Here is a 21,920-nt window from a genome sequence, read left to right as displayed (position 1 = left end):
GCTGTTTCTCAGATCCCACTTTTGTTCTTTTTATCCTCCCTCTCCCTTTCTTTCTTTCTTTACCATATATAAGAATTAAAATGTTTAAATAGTAAAGAAATGAAGAAATACTAAACAAATCAAAAGCTTCTCTCCACTTTTCCCCCAACACCCTTTCTTATGCATTTAAACTGATGTGTTTTATAAATACGTGGAAAGTTGACTTTAAAGTGACTTTTTAAAATATCTCTATAAACTAAGATTGTTGCAGCTTTCTTGACAATCAAGATAATATTAAAGCTTAAACAATTTTTCATTACTCAAATGCTTCAAATGCTATATTTTCTTTTATTATCAATCAGTTACACATATCGATTTCTTTTTTTAGACACGCCACACAGACAGCCAAGTAAGCCGATGACCATTTGACTGAGTGCAAACAAGATCTGAAGAATTCCCACAATCAGTAGACCCACAAAGGCTGATATATGGGTAGTCTTATGTCTGCCTTCCTTAGTCTCAAAATCCCAGTTTTTACCAGTGGCTGTGATGTTATTGTAGGTGTGACCACTGGAATTAGATGGTATGCAAGACTTTTTAAGGAACCAATTGAGATTGAAGGAATCAATATCAATGTTGCTGAAAAAGAAAAGATTAGATATTCAGGAATATCACTCATCAACAAAGAATGCAACACAGTTCCTAGAAAAAAACTATATAGGAAAACAAAATGATTTTGAAATATTGTACCAGAAACTAGCTTAATATGTGCCCATGTACCCTAATGAGTATAACACTTTTGCTTATTATTTATCCTAGCATGTAGAAAAAGCACTTCTAAACTTCTAAATTTCTTTGAAGTTGCTGGTGATCTTGATCAGCAATGGTTCAATTTCAACAACTACACATAGCTCAGCCTCTGAGTGCAGTTGCTTTTCTGTTAAATGTACAAGAATATTTTTACAAAATAAAACTATAGAAAATAAGTTCCTCATGCCAAGGAATATTAATTCCTAATGCAAAATTGCCTTATTAATGTTTAACTATAATTTTTACTCAAAAGACAGGTATGTTTAACTAAAGTGGACTGAGGCCAGAGAGAGCTTAAAGGACTGAGTATATGCCTGGCATAAAGGAGAGATAGATGGATGTTTCCTGAATACAGTCATATTAACTTTTAAGCACCCCCCAAGTGTGACTCAAAACCATTCCCCAAAGCAATTTGTGCCCATTTATTATATTGAAGTATAAAAAATTACTTGTCAACTCAAACCCATCTGCCTGAAAGTAATTCTTTAGTTTATTGCAGAGAAATAGCATATGCGCTTTAGAGTTTGCAGATCTGGATACCAACAATTGGCATTTATTCTTGGTCATCTTTTCAGCAACTAAAGTATGAGTCTTCTTGGGGAAAGGAGTCTCCCAAGTGACACTTGGGAAGCTTAAGGGTACTTCCTACTGATTCTTGGCCAGCCAGGCCTTGCTGTTCAGTGTGCGGGCCCATTGATGCAGTGGTGTTCAGGGGACCATGTGGTGCCAATGATTGTACCTGGGTCAACACCTTGTAAGACTTAATTCATATCTCACAAGTCCTGAATCTGCTGCTTCTATGCACAGTGAGCATAGATTACTCTTTGATAACTGTTTACTTTCTACCTCTAAACTTGAACTGTGTATCACCAGAGCACAACCTGGTACATGTTGAGTTGTCCACTGAAGACTGGATGTATCTGTGGCGCCTGTTGAAATCTCTAACCCAATATTTCAGATCTATTAATAAAGGGAATTGCTTTGCATTGTGATTCAGAATCACCATGGAGTGATTTTGTTGTAGTTTCTTTTAGCATCCAGGAATGTTCAAAGGTAATTTTTGACTCTGCATTCAGGAATCACTCCTGGTGGGGCTTAGGAGACCATATGGAATACCAAGGATTAACCCTGGTCAGCTGTGTGCAAGGCACTGATTGGCTTCTGGTTATTTCTTAATTCAGGAATGAAGATGAAAAGGAAATAATGTAATACAAATGTAATTAATGTTTTTTTCAAACTAAGTAAAATTTAGATAACAAGTGTATTGGTTTTTTCCTTCCAATTTTACAAACCATGCCTTGTATTTGGCACAGAACTATTTTACAAGACTAAAATGAGATATTTGTATCTAACTCCAATATTATTTATTTTATGATTTAATCACTTCATTTATTTCCAGGGCTACAGATAAATATGATCATGAGAAACAATTGACTGGGCATATAGATGCTATTCTAGATTTTATTTAAAGGGTTTTTAACTTTGGTTTTTTTAATTACAAGGGCAAAGTGTATTTGGACTTACACATGGAAGCAGTTCAGGATGTAGAAAGTCGATATTCTCACTGCCCTGGAATATCCTCCAAGGATAAAATTTAAGTTCTTGGTTCATATTTTTAGAATTTTTTTTCCAGAATTTTGTTACATATATACACATATGCAACCATAGGGTATTTAAAGATGATTTAAGTCATCTAAATCAAATCCTAGACAAGACCATACCCCCAAAGCATTCAAAATACAATTACTCCTTCATGTCTTTGAGATTTGAATCAGTGCTTATGGCATCCATTCAGTGAGTTCAGAGAGAAACATAGTGCCATGTCAACACCACCCATTCTAATCAAGTCTGCACTTACTGTGGAAGGCAGTAAGACTCTCATTTAAAATCAGGTTACTCACCTGAAGTTACTGAATGAAAACTCACAGTTGACAGTATTGTTGACTTGAGGCTTACAAATGAGAGGCCCTACCACGAGAGCTTGAAGAGATACCATCATACAGTAGGTAGCACCAATGATTGTGAAAACATTAAAAAGAGATGAAAGAAACATCTGGAAAAAAACACAAAGTATATCTGCATGTCATTACAATTCAAGTTTCAGCTATGTTTGCTGTTTTTTGTTTGTTTGTTTGCTTGTTTTTTGTTTTATGGTGGGGGTGATGAAGTGGTGGGCACATCCTGTAATACTGAGGGCTTACCCCTGGCTTTACACTCAAGAATCACTCCTATTTCTGGTGGCTACATGTGGTATTGCATACCTAATAAGGACTGGCCATGTGCAGTGCTCTAGTATAACGCACTGTATTATCTCTCGGTTCTTTTGCTGTCTTAACTGTTTCCTTCTTCAGTTACATTAAAGTCCTAGATTCCAAGATCACCTGTTGATTACTGTTGAATGAAAAAAGAAGGCAGAGAGCAAAGTTGGCCAATTGATTGTTGGGTTGATCACCCTCTGGAAAGTCTTGAACTATTATCTAAACAGTGTCCATCTCAACTGTGTAATTCTTACTTCCTAGAAACTTAGTAGAATGGAACCCACCCATGTTTGGCTGTTTCTTGGCTCCTAAATCTTTCATCAGGGGCCATGCCTGGTTAGCAGTCAGCATTGTGTGAGTCTCTGAGCAGTGTCGTGGCCCAGCAGGAATTCTCAACTCAGCACAACTGACAGGCAGGTTTTGAGTATGATGGCAGGGGTCCCTTCCTGTACAGTGGAACATTCCTGGCCTCCTCTCTCTCCCTCACGAAATATGTCTCCAGATATTGCTAGATTATGCCAAGGTTAGGAGTAGAGTGGGACAAACATTAGAAATGAGAACCACTGTGTTTAAGGGAAAGGCTGGTTATCTTTCATGAATCAGACTTACAGAAAGCAGGGGGGAAAAGGTGGAATTTGGCCAGCCACCATTTCCTTGGGTATAGTCCAAATAAAAGATGGTGAATGTGTGTGTTTTTCAAACAAAAAAGAATTTAGTAAAGTTGATAGTAATCATTGTGACTTTTTCAGTCTGCATCAATAAAGGCATATTTTTTGTTTTGACGAGTAAGATTGTAGCTTTTGGGGGGGGGGGCTTATACATTGTGCACTTTCAGCTCTGCCTACAGGAAGAGGGCTCATACCATGTGTGTGCAGGCTGAGGACTCCATTCACATCATCTCAGGGGATCTTCTTTGTCCTCACAAGGAGTGCATATTACAACTAGACTAATCTTAGAATGCTGGAATGTCAGTTCAGGTCAGTTGGTAAGTTTGACAGAATCTCATTACTGGAAAATCATCAGCTCAGTTTTTCCAGACCCTAGTAGAATGTGTTCAAGTAAAAGTACAAAATGATGGGTTCAGAGTCAAATCCAATTCTGGATTCTACCATACTACTGTGACAGGTTCCTTAATTGTGCTCATCAAGGAGTATGGTCATCACTTAGTTATGGTTTCTCATCACCCCAAAATGACTACTAAAAGCTGATTCGAAGCATCTGACTTTTCCTAGGAGATTTGGTTTAATGAAATGACTCATCAAGAGCCAGAGGGATAATATAGTGGTTAAAGCACTGCTGACATGAATTTGACCTCCAGCACCTCCTGTGATCCCCTAAGCATCACCATGAGTGATCCCGGAGCACAGATCTAGGAGTAAGCTCTGAGCACAGTCAATATGGCTCCCAAAACAAAACAACAAAACCATTGAAAGAATGAAAAGAGCAAGAATCAAGTAGAGAAATAATGGCTACAATGGACATAGGTAAAAGCTTGGTGACCCCTCTTGCTCCCAGGATCTACCTTTGTCATGTAATGGCACTTTGGAAATGCTGAGTTTGGTTTACATACCAAACTCATCTGGATGAGAAAGTGCCATTATTGCATGTGCAATAATGAATGTAATAGAATAAAACACTAATCCTGTAAACCAACAAACTTAACTAGGTAGGCAGCATCACTGTTAAATATAGAACAATCTCTATTACAAGGTAAAATTGGCACCCAAGGGTTCCTGTGGCACCATACATATAATCACTCATAATGTTGCTGATGCATAAATTTCAATTATTTTCAAGGTTGGGCAGAAAAGCCAAACCTGGTGCTTTTCTTGCTTTAAAGAGTAGAGTTTACTGTTCACAGGAGAGAGAACACTTGAATGGTCCTGGAAAAGATAGTTAATTTGTCATGAAAAAATATGTACATAAAAATATCCTTCCCCCCTTATTATTGGAGGTTGATGATCACGTCAGATGGAGCTTTTGGGGGGACTGGTGGTCCAGGGTCAAAAGTAGGGCTGCACACATACCAGGCATATGCCCTACTGCTTGGATCATATGTCCAGCAACTGCAAAAAAAAGATCTTTTGTGGGCCTCAGATTTGAGGAAAAATATGCATGTATTTTATTTTTGAATTTTGGAATTCAGGATCGCCTCAGGACCTCCTTCTCAAGAATGTTCTGAATACAATATAAAGAATGCAAAGATAAATTACTGAGTGATTATTGTGCATAAAGGAAAATGTCAGGGAAGAGTTTAAATATTAATGTTATACTGTCTTGGGAGCAAGAGTGTAAAAATTAGCATAGTAATAATGTGGGTTATAATCAATCATAAAAGAATTTTTTCAGTGTATGGGCCAAAGAGATAGTACAGATAGTACAGGGGATAAGGCATTTGCATCAGCCTAACATATGGATTCCCCCCCCCCCCAGGACCACTAAGATTGGTCCCTGAGCACTGCTAGGAGTGGCCCCCAAAATGTATATAATTTTTCATTATCATACAAATAAATATTTTTATTCCCTTTCTAAGTAGTATCATCACCTTTTTCTTTTTTTTCTTTTTTGGCTTTGGCTTGTGGCTTTTGAACCACACCTGGAAATGCTCAGGGCTTACTCCTCGTTTTGTGCTCAAGGATCACTCCTAGTGATCTCCGGGACCATATGTGGTACTATGAATTGAATCCAATGCAAGCAAGGCAAATATCCTCTTCAATGTACTAGCTCTCTGGCCAATATCACCACTTTTGCATTAGCATTACCCCAGTTCTCTTGGAACATTCTCATTCAGACTCTGAGGGCCACCAGGGTCTGGTAGTATTCAGATCTTTCCAGACATCTCTAATGTTTCCATCAGGCAGAGGACAGTCACTGAGAGTATTAAGTGTGATTGTGATTGATTGATTGTGATTGCATGTCTCTTGCTGATCTACCTTAGATATAGGAGAACCCTCTATATTACTAAGTTTTGGAATCTGAAGCATTTGGATAAAAATTTACTTGCTATTGACTGTTCAAAAGTTCTTTGCTTTCTTTAAGGATCAGTTTTTCAGTCAATTAAACAAATCACATTTTCTCCATTAATGGCTTTTGAGAAAATTCAATAAAACTACATATACAAAGTGCTCTCAGAACAGTTCTAGAAGTCCTGGCAAGATCAATTGACTTGTCACTGAATTACAGTGGTATGCACAGTTGAATGTATGTGGCATTGCCTTAAGCCTAACTTGCTAGCAGTTGCTATTCTGATCCTTTCAAACAAGTCTTTCCATGCAAGAATGGATAGAATACATTTTTCACTACACAGCCCCAAACACTCAAGTTCTGAGTGTTACGAAATTGAACCCAGCTCTGACAGCAAAGTAAAAATTTTCTGTCTTTGAAAATCTTCTGTTTAGTAATATTGAAGATAGGTCAAAGCGCTGATAATTAGCTATAAAGCTGCATTTTGATGGAAAAGTATAACCCTAACCTTGGACTTTCTATAAACTTTCTAAGAAGAAAGTGTCTACACTTGACTTGGTGGTGGAAATCTACTGCAATTCAGTAGATAACTGGTGATGTAAGACTCAGGGATGGATATGGAACTTTGCTTTGATATGCATCACATCTTGCAACTCTTCACCCACACCCCAAGCAGCACACTTACCCCAACCCTGTTGTTGCAGCACGCTCTCTTTCTTGCGGCCAAGGCCATGGCTGCTGCTGGAATAGTCTGGAAATTATATTAACAGGAATGATGAGCATAGTTACCTTCATACTCAATAGTCCATCTCGGCCTCCCATTTGCCAAATGTGTAAAATCAAGGCTTGAGAGAACAGACCGGAAATTCCTCAGTCCCCTTGATCTTGTGGACTTGAAATTCCTGTTATCAATACTAAAAGATTAAAGGTGAAGAGGAGCAGAGGACTTGTGGTAGTTTTTAATTCTCTGTCCACATGATTCATTACCCCTATTACCCCAAGTCATCTTTAAAGAGAGTTGGATTTTAAACAGATAGAAAATGACTTAAAAATTTGATATTTGGGGGCCGGGCGGTGGCGCTAAAGGTAAGGTGCCTGCCTTGCCTGTGCTAGCCTTGGACAGACCGCGGTTCGATCCCCCGGTGTCCCATATGGTCCCCCAAGCCAGGAGCAACTTCTGAGCACATAGCCAGGAGTAACCCCTGAGCGTTACCGGGTGTGGCCCAAAAATAAAAAAAAAATTAGATATTTGGGGGGAAAAATTCTGGAATAATTTACTCTTGTTTCTGGGCCAGGAAAAAGGCTCACAGGGTTGGAGTACAGGCTTTGCATGCCTGGTGTAATGTGGCTCACCCAAGCACTGGACTGCTGTGGAACATCCTATTCCAAATTTTGAACACTTTTTATTTGGTTTTGGTTTGGGGGCCACACCCAATGGTGCTCAGGGATTACACCTAGTTCTGCACTCAAGAATTACTCCTGGCAGGCTCTGGGGACCATATATGTTGTATAGGATGTTGGGGATCAAACCTGTTAGCCACGTGCAAGGCAAATGCCCTACCCACTTTACTATTATGCCAGCCCATGACACAATTATTTATTATTTATTTTGGTTTTTGTAATCTGCAGTCATTCAATTTCTCCCAAATCAATGGAAACACATGACTTTGTAAATCTGGCACATTAGTTTTCTTATATGATAGCTCTATCTCTTTCCTATTCCTCCTATTTTTCTCCCATCACTACCCTCTTATTCCCAGGAACACCACATTCATCTCCCAAGATAAGCGTTTTAGAACTACTACAGGGATGAGCATATCTGAGAGTGATCAGGGGTTCCTTCTGGTTCTGTACCTAGGGTCCATTCCCACTTCTGCTCAGGGAATCAGGGAGTGTAGGGGATTTAACCAGGATACCAAGGTGGGCCATATGCAAATCAGATGCTTAACCCCTGAAGGGGTTACCATTCCAGACCCTTATATTTGAGAACTGTTTCTGCCTTCTATATTCTCCGTTTTGTTCATGTCTCCATAATAAGCAATTTTCAGTAATGCTCAGAAATCCTTTGCATAGTGAGTTATCTGGGAAGCTGAAATAGATGCCAGAGACTCAAGGCAGAGGTGGAAATATTTAGCTTATATCTAGTCAGCAACTGCAAATGAAATCATTAAAATGCTTATAGGGAGAAGTTTTGTATTCTTGAGAATAAATTGCTTCTTTCTGCTTAAGAGATATTAGTCAATAAGTTTTTGAGTTAGGAGATGGAGAGTTAGCACAGCAGTAGAGTGTTTGCTTTGCATGTGGTGGACCAAATACAGACCTGGGTTCAATTCCCTGCATCCCATATGGTCCCTCGAGCCTGCCAGGAACAATTTCTGAGCACAGAGCCAGGAATGACCCTTGAGTGCCACTGGGTGTGGCCCAGAAACCAAAAAAATAAAATAAAATAAAAATAAATTTTTGGGGTTAGTTTTTTTTTTAACACATTCATACTCCATCTTGGTATAGCTACCTTGGAATAATTCTCTATCTGCTCCATGCATGCATATTTCCAGCATTTTATTGATCCCTAACATCATGTCAGGCTGTTAGAAATGCTAGACCCTTCTTAGCTCTTCCCTCATAAAATTCCTCTGAACAAGGGGCCATTATTGTTCCTGTTTTACAGATGATGAGACTGAAGCATAGAAATGGCTCACATGAGGAAGTAGAATAATTGGGATGTAAAGTAAAGCATGTGGCTTTTAGAACCCTGACTCTTTACCAGTTCTACAACCAGCAGACTCCCTCTTCTAAGGTCCTTCCAACTCTCTCTTTCTCTAGAAACTCAGCTACCTTTGTTCTTCCAGTTTCAAAGATTGACACATTTGGTGGTTTCTGCCAAAACTCACCCCACCTTGTCGTACTGACTCCAGTGCCAGAACTTCCTAATACTAGCAAATTTGAGCTACCTGTTGCCTTAACACATTGGCATGAGTGACTACCATGGGTGACTCATACTGGACTGTGACTGAGTGAACAGAGCTTGCAGTGCTACGGTATCACTCTTCCAACTCTGGAGCACAACTGAGGGCCCAGAGAAAATGGTAAAAAAAATGTCCATCTCACCTCCTGATAGTGTCAGTCAGTGTTCATGGACTAATCTTTTCTTATAATAGTCTTACTCTATGCTGGCAAACTGACACATCTTTTTTTTGTAAGTGAGGATTTATCATTTTCCTTCATCTTCATCATGTTCCTTCATCTACATGCTGTCCAGGAGGATGCCTTTAAAGCACAGTTGGTAGATGTGACTCCTTGGGAAAATACAGGCATGCAAGTTTCTTATCTGACTCTTTGAAAATAAAAGTAGCCAGTCCTTAATTTAAAAAAATTTATTTTAAGGCAAGCAAAGGGGTGGGAGAGAAACTATGGACACTGGTGAAGGAAGTGGACACTGGTGTTGGATTGGAATTGTATGCTTTAAAGCCAATCATGAATAACTTTGTAACTGGGAAGGAGGAAGAGAAAGTTTATGTTCATTTTAAATTTAGAGCAGCATTAATTCTATCTTAAATGGATAAATCATTCCATGCTCTTTATTGGTGTAATTGAAACTTTGCTAACTTCTTTGAGGGTGGGGTTGTGTCAACAATCTGAAAATTTACATTACTGCCTCCTCTTTTCAGAAGAGTTTCTATAAATCAATAATAATTCTTAGTATATGAATCCCTGCCTTGTTGATTTTACAGTATTTGAAGAATCCTTGTTCCACTTTTTGGATGGATATCCTGTGGACATTTGGAGCTTTAAAACTGATGGGACTATAGAGATTCCAAGTATAGTACAGGCCAATAAAATGTGAAATTGTGTGCATATTTAGAAATATGAAGAATAAATCTTCCAGATAGTCTCTGGGAAATGAGTAACTTATGAGAGTATTTTCTCTTTAATTCTGAAGCATATTTGAGTGCATAAAGAGTTCTTGTGAGACTTGAAAGTCATTTTGTCAGGAGCCTGTTGTTTACTTCTCCATCTAGTTTTGAAAAGAAGGCATATGGTTTGCAAATGAAGCAAGAGAGTTTTGGTCATTAAAATTATGGATTCAAGCATTTAGGATTTCCCTAAGGATTTTCTTAAGCTTGAGCTTAAGCTTGAGCCATAGTTCATATTAATAGTTCATATTAATACAGAAACTATATTTCAAAAAAACTATATTTCAAAAAAAATTTCTATACAACATCTTTAGTGTGTTTAGCATTCAATAATTTGTTTTTGTTTTAGTTTTTGGAATACACCTGGTGGCACTCAGGGGTTGCTTCTGGCTCTGCACTCAGAAGTTACTCCTGGCAGGCTTAGGGGACCATATGGAATTTTGGGGATCAAACCCAAGTCCGTCCTGGGTTGTCTGCATGCAAAGCAAATGCACTACTGCTGAGCTATTACTCCAGCCTCCAATAATTTGTTTTCTGATAAGAGTTTAATGATTGACACTTATCAATCATTAATTGACAATATTAATAACTGATCATACTTGTTAATAATGATAATAATGACAACTGTTTCATGATTATTAATAAATCAATTTAATGCATAAGTATGATTCAGATCCAGCCTACAATTAAAGACTCAGTCTGTTTTTGTTACTTGGGAAAATAACATATTGATTTTTCCATTTAATAAATAATTGAAGATAATTTTATAATTTTTATCTGCTTAGTCATGGTTTTAAAGATAAACATGTTCACCTCTTAGATTGTAAAATCATAAAATGTATGTACTTCATGAGATCAATAATACTAAATTGCATTTTTGCTTTTAGTAACTGCATCCTGCAAAGTCCCTTTTTAAAACAAAACAATTTAAAATGTTAAGCAATTTTGAAACTATTTCAAGTATTATGTCAAAGTCCTTATCACAGGCAGTAATCTCTTCCCTATTAAACTTTCTGTGATTTACAAGTATACTGAATTTGAACTAGTCTGTATTTTGACAGACATTGTAAGGGACACAATTCTTTTTTTTTTTTATTTTAATTATGACAACAAAGATGCAAAGAAAGAGGACAGGGTAAAGTTACAGTGGAAGCCCAATCACCCATAAACAGAATTCTCGGTAGTCCCATCGATAATATCCCAGCCTTGAACTTTCAGCCAAAGAACATTAAGAAAAACAAAACTGAACCCATGTACAATACAATTACTTGGGACACAATTCTTTTTGAAAAAATATTCTTCCATACTCTATGAGAGCTAAGGACCACAAAAACACAGTGTTTTAAGCTCACCTGTTTGCTTCTGAGTCTCATTTAGAATTTGAGATTCAATCTACAAAGTGCATAATAAACTTCTCAGACTTGGATATTTTATGACATGTTAGTACGTCAGAGCATAACCTAGTGTGATAAACTTGTTATTTCTAACTTGTGGGAGGTGATAGTCTCCCAAGAAGTGCTCAGAGTGTCTGAGGAAACTTTCTGTGATACTTAGTAAACTCCTTGGCACTTCAATGTAAGAGGTCAAAGGTGCAATATGGTCTTACTCCAGGCCTCCAACATTACATCAGTAATACTGATATCAGAGATTGATTCAGGGTGCCATGATCGATCCAGGATTGGTCATAGCAAAACATGCACTTCAATCCTGCACAATTTCTCTGGTCGCTGTTAGTGGTTTTTGAGGATTCTAAAGTTAGCCCTGGAACCAAGAAGTCCAGATTGTCTAGACTTATTTCATAGGCTTTATATTCTTTCTATACTTCATGTTTTGGTAACTATACTTAATGATTTAAGTTACAGATTTTAGGCAAGGAAAAGATCCCAGAGGACAAAAGCATGTGCTTTTTAGCTTTATTTTGGTTTTGGGGGAGGCAGCAGGGAAACACCCAGCAGTGCTCAGACCTTACTCCTGGCTCTATGGTCAGGGATCATGCTTGGTGAGGCCCAAGGAGGAATATTGGGGATTTAACCTGGGTCAGCCACATCCAAGACAAAAAATATGCCTTGCTTACTGTACTATGTCTCCATACCTAGAGCAAGCAGGAGGCTTGGATTCTATTTCTGGTATCACCTGGTCTCCTGAGCACCACCAGGAGCAACCCTAAATCACAAAGCCAGGAGCAGGCTTCAACACTACCAGGTATGAGCTGAAAACAATCAAGATTTTCTCTATCTGTCAACCTGAGACAGGCAATGTAATAATGGTGCTATTGTTGCTGAAAGGCAGTGACTCAGACTCAAATAAAGCTGGAATTGGGGCTCACACCTATTGAGTGACTTTATCAACAGTCCTAGCCTTCTATTTTCTGTTAAAATAGAAATGATAAGATGTCCACTGAGCCAAATTGTTATAATTTGGGTAATAGTGTAAAGAACAAACACAGTAGTTGCATCTATGTCTTCCCAACATCTTTTCCTGTGTGCTAAAAATAAATAAATAAATAAATAAATAAATAAATAAATAAATAAATAAATAAAAGTGTCCCGGGACCAGAGCAACAGCACTGAGTATTTTCCTTGCACACAGCCAAACTGGCTTCGAACCCTGTCATCCATATAGTCCCTTGAACCTGCCAGGAGTAATTTCTGAGCCCAGAGACACAAGTAACCCCTGAGTGCCTCTAGTGTGGCTCAAACACAAAAACAAAACAAGCAAAATAAAGTCCCATTGCAACTTCCAAACCCTTCAATGCTAGCAAGAAAAAAAAAACTTTTTTCAAGGAAAAAAAAGTGTTTAATTTTAAAAGTACAGGAAAGATAGTATAGAAGTTTAGGTATTCATTTTACATGAACTAATCCCAGTTTGATCCCCAGCATCAGATATAATCCCCAAGCACTGCCAGGAATGAAAGCTGACCACAGTGCTAGGAGTAAGCCATGATCATAGCTGAGTGTGGCCCAAAATGTGTCCCACCAAGAAAAATGTCACAGAACAGAATAATAATGAAAAGGCTTGAAATATTAGGAGAATTTTCAGTGTGGCATACAGATAAAAAGACACTTTATGCAATTAAGACAAATGGTGCTGAAAGATTTGCTTGAGGTAAGGTGTCACAGACAATCAGAATCTTCCACATACAAAACATAACACTACGAAGGCACCACCAGTGAGTGACGTGCAATAAAATGTGCCATATGGGAAGTTTTTTTAAGAGGTTGGCATTCTGTTTTGTTGGGGTCCACACCAGAGGTGCTTGGACCTTGTGGTGCCAGGAATTGAATCTGGGGCTTCAATATGCAAAGCATGTGCTCCAGCTTCTCATCCATTTCCTTGACCCCTAAAAATGGATTTTGTTGCTGTTCTGGAGGTTCCAGAACAGTTCTGGTTCCCTTGCTGCCTGCAAATGTCCTTTTCTTTTTGTGTTCACCCAGGGCTAATCAACAGTAAGGAGGTGCTTGCTGTGGTGTTCCTATTGCTGTTTTTGCAAGAAAAGAAATTTTTAAGTGAATTGGGGTTTGTGGAAGAGGCAGCTTACATCTAAAGCTACAAGTTATTCCAAATGGGTTGTTTCAAGTAAGGAATCAGAGGTACTTGATAGAAATGACCATTGTTGGGGCTGGAGAGTTAGCATGGAGGGAAAGCATTTGCCTTGCATGCAGAAGGACAGTGGTTCAAACCCCTGCATCCTATATAGTCTTCCGAGCCTGCCAGTAGCGATTTCTGAGCGTAGAGCCAGGAGTAGCCCCCGAGCGCCGCCAGCTGTGACCCAAAAACCAAAAACAAAAAAAAAAAAGAGAGAAACGACCATTGTTGTTAGACTCAGCTGGTGACCCTGGCTTCTGGATAACAGAGAGGAACTTCAGCCTCAAGAAGGCAGATCACAAAAGGTTTTGTATTTACATGCCTCTTTTGAATTTTGTTTTTTATTTTCTTTCTAGAAGAGAACTTTCATACAGTTTGAAGGAATAACTAAAATATTTCCCAAAGCTTTTCCTTGAGGTAGCTTTTTCTACTGAAAACAAGGTAAACAGCTGAGTTTCAGATGCTAAAGAAAAAGAAAAGACGAACTTAGAACAGAATGATTTCTAGAATGATTTTTAATGCCAGTGTGATCTTAAGTTTCATAGATTAGTCAAAGAAGAAATTTGGATCTGATGTTCAATAGTTAAAGGTCCAGAATTGCTTTGATGTAAGTGTGGAGATAATCAGCACTGAAACTCTGATAAGGAAAAACAAGCCTCTAAAATGCTGACTTTTTTTTGGTGGGGGGGTTACACCCAGCTGCGCTCAGGGGTTATTCCTGGCTCTATGCTCAGAAATCGCTCCTGGCAGGCCCTGGGGTACCATATAGGATGCTGGAATTCGAACCACTGACCTCCTGCATGAAAGGCAAATGCCTTACCTCCATGCTATCTCTCAGGCCCCTAAAATGCTGATTTTTTTACTCTTTACTGTCTGTATTCCTGTTTCATAAATCTAAAGATAAAAATCATAGGACAAGAGCTTTATATTAAGAAAGATCATTATAAATATATGAATGGCATTAATTATTGATGTATCCATTAATATCACAATTTATTATTACATTAAATTAAGATATTCTGCCAGATCTCAAAACAAGGGTCTTTATTTTCTTTGCATTTGTACCACCTGCCCAAGCCTTACTGCATCATCAGAATCCAGGACAGGTAAATCTACATACATTATGCATGCCTTGGGTGGTTGATGATTAGGTACATTCAGGAATTCTATAATATACTCTTCTAAAGGCTTCAACAAACCTATTCATTATTACAGAACCTAGTATCAAAGATGATGATCTGGGTTGTGTGTCAGTCAAAAAGCCCTTGAATTCACAGAGATGGGGATTTGAATCAACCTGGGACTCGGGAGATGGCTAAAAGAGCTACAATGCATGTGTTACATGTGAAAATCTGGGATTCAATTTCCTGCACCATCTGAGCCCCCATGCACCACTAGGTATTGACCCCAAACCAAAAAAAATACCAAAAACAAGTTTTTTAAGCCAACTCCCTAAGCCAATGATTATAATTTTTGTCATCCTCACAATTTCCATTATTCAGGATATTCATCATGCATGAAATGTGCATGCTTATTCCTCTAGTCTCTACAAATTTCTAGAAACTGGTACTGGCAAAGGGAAGTCAGGAGACTGAATTATAAAGGTCTTACCATTAATTAAAAGACTTAGAAGAGCAACTTCACAGGTGAAGAAGCAAGACAGATAGCATGCTGTCAACTGTTATCAGGTAATTGTGATCATTTTTCCCAGACTCTTAAGCCTGGACCACAGTTTATTTAGACTGTTGCTGTTGGGTGCAGGAATATGGTTTAGTGGTAAAGTGCATGCCTTGCCAGAATAAAACCTGGTGTCATGCTTTCTACCAGGCGAGGCCAAGACCCTGAGTCTCTAGTACAAACCAGAGAATCGGCTCTTATAAGAAAACAGAGACACTTATGGCCCCTGGTCAACCATAAGAGGATACAGCACCCTTGTAACTGCCACTGGAGGGCAGTTGGCCAGGGGGTATATAAGTGCAGAAGTGCTAGGGGCCACAGCTCTCTGCCATATTGCTCCTGCTGGGTGGTCACTGCCTAATTGCTGGAGAAACTGCCAGACTTCCTGCTTCTGTTCCCTTTTGCTACCTCTCTTTTTTTTTTAATTTTTTATTTTTAATTATGAGAACAAAGATTCAAAGAAAGAGGTCAAGGTAAAGTTACAATGGAAGGACAATTACCCATAACATACTTCTCAGAAGAATTATCTGATATCTTTTTTTTTTTTTTACGGGTACTGTGAACTGCTTTTACAAGTACTATCCTGATATAAGACAATTACCTTTTGAAGTGTTTTGCTCCCACCAGAAGCCAGTTTAAGAGAATTTGCCAGGTCTCTGCTAGTGTTCATATCCCAGCTTGATGTTCAAAAAGATTATTTGTGAAGCACATTAATGCTAGTATTTGAACTGTGGTGAAGTGCAATAAAGTTGTTCTTGTGGGATCAGCGAAGGACACTTTCACCATTCTTAACTGTTTGAGTTTGAATTCATGTATTATTAAAAACAAAGTCAAAGGTTGGAGAGATAGCACAGTGGTTAGGGAGCTTGCCTTACACATGGCCAACCTGGGGTTATATGCTGGGTCCACCAGGCTTGATCCCTGGATGCAAAGCAAAGAGTAGACCTGAGCACTACTGCATGTGGCCTCAAAAAAAGCAAAATGAAGCAAAAACAAAGTCTGAGGTGCATGACGCAAGACTCACTTTACTGCATGACTTCAATATTTTTTTTATCATAAATTACAATGATTTGGCAACAGTTTGCCTATTTTTCTTGGGCCACACCCAGTGGTGCTGAGGGGTTACTCCTGACTCTGTGCTCATTAATTACTCCTGGCAAGTTTGGGGGACTATGTAGTATGAGAAGAACTGACCTTGGGTCGACTATGTGCAAAGAAAATGCCCTACCCTCTGTACTATGCTCAAGCCCATTTGCTATTTTTTTTTTTACACCACCCATCACCAGTGCAATATTCCCATCACCAATGTCCCAAGTCTCCCTCCTCCCCACCCGACCCCCGCCTGTACTCTAAACAGGTTCTCAATTTCCCTCATACATTCTCATTATTAGGACAGTTCAAAATGTAGTTATTTATCCAACTAAACTCATCACTCTTTGTGATGAGCTTCCTGAGGTGAGCTGGAACTTCCAGCTCTTTTCTCTTTTGTGTCTGAAAGTTATTATTGCAAGAATGTCTAATCCCATCAAAAAATGGGGAGAAGAAATGAACAGACACTTTGACAAAGAAGAAATACAGATGGCCAAAAGACACATGAAAAAGTGCTCCACATCACTAATCATCAGGGAGATGCAAATCAAAACAACGATGAGATACCACCTCACACCCCAGAGAATGGCACACATCACAAAGAATGAGAATAAACAGTGTTGGCGGGGATGTGGGGAGAAAGGAACTCTTATCCACTGCTGGTGGGAATGCCGTCTAGTTCAACCTTTATGGAAAGCGATATGGAGATTCCTCCAAAAACTGGAAATCGAGCTCCCAGCTATACCACTCCTAGGAATATACCCTAGGAACACAAAAATACAATACAAAAACCCCTTCATTACACCTATATTCATTGCAGCTCTATTTACCATAGCAAGACTCTGGAAACAACCAAGATGCCCTTCAACAGACGAATGGCTAAAGAAACTGTGGTACATATACACAATGGAATATTATGCAGCTGTCAGGAGAGATGAAGTCATGAAATTTTCCTATACATGGATATACACGGAATCTATTATGCTGAGTGAAATAAGTCAGAGAGAGAGAGAAAAACGCAGAATGGTCTCACACATTTATGGGTTTTAAGAAAAATTATCTGATATCTTAACTTTGAACTTTCAGCCAAAGGACATTAAGATAAATAAAACAGAATCCATGTACAATTACTTTGTCCCTCAAGTCCCCAGATTGTAATACATTGTAATATTTCTTAGCAGCAGACAAAGCAATCTAAAGCCATAAAACTTATGTAACTCCTTAGACATTAGAGGCATAGTATTTTTTTACATTTCCATGTACATGCATATTAGTTTAAGTGAACCTCAAAAGTTTAAGTGGTTTTTTTTTTTTTAAGGATTAGAGTCAAAGGAGCACAGTAAAAATAGTGTTAGAGTGGCAATTGTTATTTGCATAGGCCCACCAAAATATGAGGGGCATGGAAAGGAATAACCTTGGCCTAAATACAGAGACCCTACCCCTGAAGTTTCCTGGCATAAGACCAACTCTAGGCAAGCTAGATCGTCCAATCCAAGACATTGCCTGTAGTCCCAACACACTTTTATTTTTCACATAGTCTCTGTTGTTGGTATCATGTTTCTGTATTAAAGATCCTGGAATCTGCATATCCTACATTGAAGTCAGGATGTGGAGCGTCCTCTAGTTTCACCTCACAATTAAAGGGCAATGCAGAGAGCCCTGTCCTGTAATTAGGTCGTTGCTGTTGTCAAGTCTTCTTAGTGTTAAGGGAAGTCTCTTTTGAGCAGGTCAATGCCTGAGCACTGGTAGGATCTTCCGTGGTAGAGGATTGCTTCCAGGTGATGTTATAGACAAACTTGGATGTTTCATGGATGGCTTCCCTGGTTCAGGGGTGAATGGAAAATGCCCATTCTCCTGAGGCCTGTGCCAGGTCATTGTATTCAGGGTGTAAGGTCCTTTTGCACTACAAGATTTGTGTGTTCCAATCTTTATTAGATAAGATCTTATTTGTATGTATAGTATTTTCCCATTTTAATGTGCCTATGCAAAAAAGGAATAATGCCACGTGGCATTATTGGCGTATATGGGGGCTATAAGACCAAGTCCAACGATCCCCATGATATGGTTCAATCAACAGCATTAAACTGGGGAATTCTTTCACCAAAATTCCTTATTGAATAGCTCACAAAGAGAAGATAAAAAGTGGTTAGAATTGTCACTGTATAAGAGAATATTTTGTAAGACAGACCTGTCAGAGAAAAAACATAAAATATTCAAAAGAAATACGTGTAGGGGTGTGGCAAAGGACAGAATACAAAATGGACATTCTGGATACGCAAAGCATAACATAAGGATAGGGAATACTCTTAATACATGAAGTGCGCGAGGGGGGACTAGCCCCCGCGCGGTTTTCCACATGCAGACTGGTCAGAAATTGACAGTGACGAACTTAGTGCAACCAAGCAAATCTCAGCACACCCCAAGTTAGGACCCACCATTTCTGGCCGCCTGGGCTGGAACCCAGGGAAGGCCTAGAGGCCAAGGGCAGAAGAGGGGATGGCTGGGGGCCTATCAAGGCTCCCAGCGCACCCAAGTTAGGGAGAAGGTCTTCCACATGGGGTCTCCCCAAACCCCATGCCGGCTAGAGCTAGCCTCCAGATCAAAAAAGGATCGATAGAGAACTGGAAGCCAGGATCTGCCTGCCCTCCACCCTGTGCCCTTCCCACCCTAGTGCAGGGGGAAGGGCGGGGAAAGCTTGGGACCCCATCCAGGAGGGATCCCCCCGACACCCACCTTGTCTGACCGCCTGGGCTGCCACCCCCGGAAGGCCTGGAGGCCAGGGGCAGAAGAGGGGGCGGCTGGGGGCCTATCAAGGCTACCAGTGTTTTGCTACCTCTCTTACTGTTCTGAGCCTAACAGGCTCTCACTGAATGCCACTATATTTAGTACCTTGATTTTTACACTTCCCCACCTTCAAAACTAAAGAAATTAGATTTTTTTTAAATAGACATAACTGGGTTTGTCTATGTAAATTTTGTCATTTTTTTGCCATTAAGCAAAAACAAATGAATGCTGTATCATTGCTCTTTGCTGGATCCTAATCAAGAAATAGCTTATGATAAAGCTGAAAGATGCTTCTGAAGAGTTGGCTGAACTAGGCAGGGCTTTCTCCAAATCCATTCAAGGAAAGATTACTCACCATCAGGCCTGCTCCTATAATTCCTGGGAACCACCACTCAAAGCAAGAGATGGGGTTCTTATCATCTTTGTCCACTAACTTGACCACCAGAGGAAATGAGTTGAGAAGGATGCCCAGCAGGAGGAGAACCAGCAGACTGACTCCATTGCAAGTTGTCCAGCCTTCACAGCAAGTCATGGTTACTCCCTGGTTCGATATAAAATCCCTCAATGTGACTGTTCTATTGCCACTGTCTTGACTTTTATCCTTGATCTTTAGTTAAAGTTTAGCAATTATTAAAAATGAATTTGTCAAAGTAGGTCAGAGTCCAATAGGGCAAGGTAGGCATAGTTATGTGAAGTTTTAAGGAAGTAAGGAAATGCTATTATGAGGTAGGGTAAAATGTCAGTTTCTGTTAGGCAAATTCTGCATACAAATGGCTGAAGAAAACAAAATAAATAAAAGAGCATGTTGAGGGGCCAGAGAGGTGGCGCTAGAGGTAAGGTGTCTGCCTTGCAAGCACTAGCCAAGGAAGGACCATGGTTCGATCCCCCGGCATCCCATAGGGTCCCCCAAGCCAGGAGCGACTTCTGAGCGCATAGCCAGGAGTAACCCCTGAGCATCACCGGGTATGGTCCAAAAACAAAACAAAACAAAACAAAACAAAAACAATGTTCCTCTGGCACATTGCTAGTAAGCATTACTCAAACTAAAACCAAGAATACCCATTAATTGTATAAACTATTTTTTGTCATATTTAGTTTATCAGCTATGAAGCTTCTTATTTTGAAATTGTTCAAAATGGAATATGTATTGAATGGGGAGATAGGAAAAATTTTTTTTCTTTTCTGGATATGGTATTGACTAACCCAAATATTATGTTTCTGTTTCAAACGGTATACTTGCATACAAAAAATTTATAAAGTACCAGTGCAATAGTACAGCAAGTAAGGCTCTTGCACACTATGCAGCTGACCTGAGTTGGATGCCCAGCATCACATATGGTCTCTCAAGTCTGCAAGGAATAATTCCTGAGTCCAGTGCCAGGAGTAACTCCTGAGCATCACTGAGTGTGGCCCCAAAACAACAACAAAATTAAAACAATTTTGAAGTCACATGATTCTAGTGAAATAGATTCATCTATTTTATTGTTTTTATTTTTAAAATTTATTTAATGAAAATATATCACATAGTTGACACAATTGATCATAATATATTTTCAGGAAGAATACATAATACAGTTTCAGGAAGAACAAAGGCAAAGTTATTAAAAAAATAGAAAGAAAAACTAAAGAGATAGAAGAGAAAGGAAAGAAAAAGTTCAGTAGCAAGTTATTCATCTATTTTAGAGGTAACTCACCTATGACTTATGGACAGTTGGAGGAATGCTTCCAGATTTCAAGTGGCCAAGTCTGAAACCTACGAATGAGACTTACAATAAGTGGGAGACAAGAAGATAGATTATATTTAATTTTCTTCTTTTTTTTTTTTTGTTTTTTCAGGCCACACCCGTTTGATGCTCAGGGGTTACTCCTGGCTAAGTGCTCAGAAATTGCCCCTGGCTTGGGGGGACCATTTGGGACTCAGGGGGATCGAATCCCAGTTCTTCCTTGGCTAGCGCTTGCAAGGCAGACACCTTACCTCTAGCGCCACCTCGCTGGCCCCATATTTAATTTTCTTAAAACTCTGAGTGCCTACTTGGTCAAGTACAATGTATTTCTAGACTAAATTTCCATTTGGTCTTGTTCCTAGTCAATGGCTCCTACAGAAAAAGATGTACTGAATTGGAAAATGCCATAAAATAGAAATATTCCCTTTTGTGCTTCTGTGAAGGGTTAACAAGGAGGTAACTCATGGTAGTTACTGAGCAATTCACACTGACTGAGATGCACATCAGAGTCTGTCAGAAGAGATTTGTGTTGCTTCTATTCCATTTTTATTGGCCAAATAAGTCACTCAGCTATGATTGAGTTTAAGTGGATGATGAAATGAAAGCTATCATGTATTTAAAATAATTGAACGTTAGGCAGCTCTTTTGTTTTCCCCAACATAGCCCAGAACACAAATACAGCAAATATTATTGGTAATAATGAATGAATGAATAAATGGAGACTGAAGTGCAGTTAGTGGCGTCCATATGCTCAAATGGAACTGATTCAGAGAGGTATTCCCCATTCAACAGAAGATAGAGGGTGTATTGAATGGGCTCCATTGAATAGATATGCTAAGGCACACTTGGCGTCTAATCAAAAAATAACTTGCAAATATATGGCCATAGCCATCACACACAAAACACTGGAAATTATGGATAGAGCACCACTATACAGGACAGAATTTCAGATATTAGCCCATATGCCTCCTTTGATAAAAATAACCCATAACTGGGGCTGGAGAGATAGCATGGAGGTAAAGCATTTGCCTTTCATGCAGGAGGTCATTGGTTCGAATCCCGGTATTCTATATGGTCCCCCAAGCATGCCAGGAGTGATTTCTGAGCATAGAGCCAGGAGTAACCCCTGAGCGCCG

General features: G+C 39.2%; 1 protein-coding gene across 1 annotated transcript; it reads right to left on the bottom strand.

The window, feature by feature from the left end:
- Positions 1 to 341: 341 nt before the first annotated feature.
- On the bottom strand, positions 342 to 19,592 carry TM4SF20 (transmembrane 4 L six family member 20). Its single transcript, XM_049768325.1, has 4 exons — positions 19,416 to 19,592; positions 6,697 to 6,762; positions 2,691 to 2,842; positions 342 to 618 (listed from the first exon to the last, which is right to left on the bottom strand). Exons 1-4 carry the CDS (start codon positions 19,590 to 19,592, stop codon positions 342 to 344), a joined length of 672 nt encoding a protein of 223 aa, XP_049624282.1.
- Between the last annotated feature and the right edge of the window lie 2,328 nt (positions 19,593 to 21,920).

This window comes from Suncus etruscus, chromosome 2 (genome assembly GCF_024139225.1).
Source record: "Suncus etruscus isolate mSunEtr1 chromosome 2, mSunEtr1.pri.cur, whole genome shotgun sequence".
In the NCBI taxonomy this organism is placed as follows: Eukaryota; Metazoa; Chordata; class Mammalia; order Eulipotyphla; family Soricidae; genus Suncus; species Suncus etruscus.
Note: the sequence above shows the minus strand (reverse complement) of the source record. Positions and strands in the feature narration are given on the sequence as shown.

Excerpts from the sequence above, each read along its gene's own strand:
- TM4SF20 (XM_049768325.1), bottom strand. The coding sequence starts at position 19,592 with ATGACTTGCTGTGAAGGCTGGACAACTTGCAATGGAGTCAGTCTGCTG. Across the intron at positions 6,763-19,415 it reads TTATAGGAGCAGGCCTGATG|ACTATTCCAGCAGCAGCCAT; the intron begins GTGAGTAATCTT and ends TATAATTTCCAG. Across the intron at positions 619-2,690 it reads TTTTCATTCAGTAACTTCAG|CAACATTGATATTGATTCCT; the intron begins GTGAGTAACCTG and ends TTTCTTTTTCAG.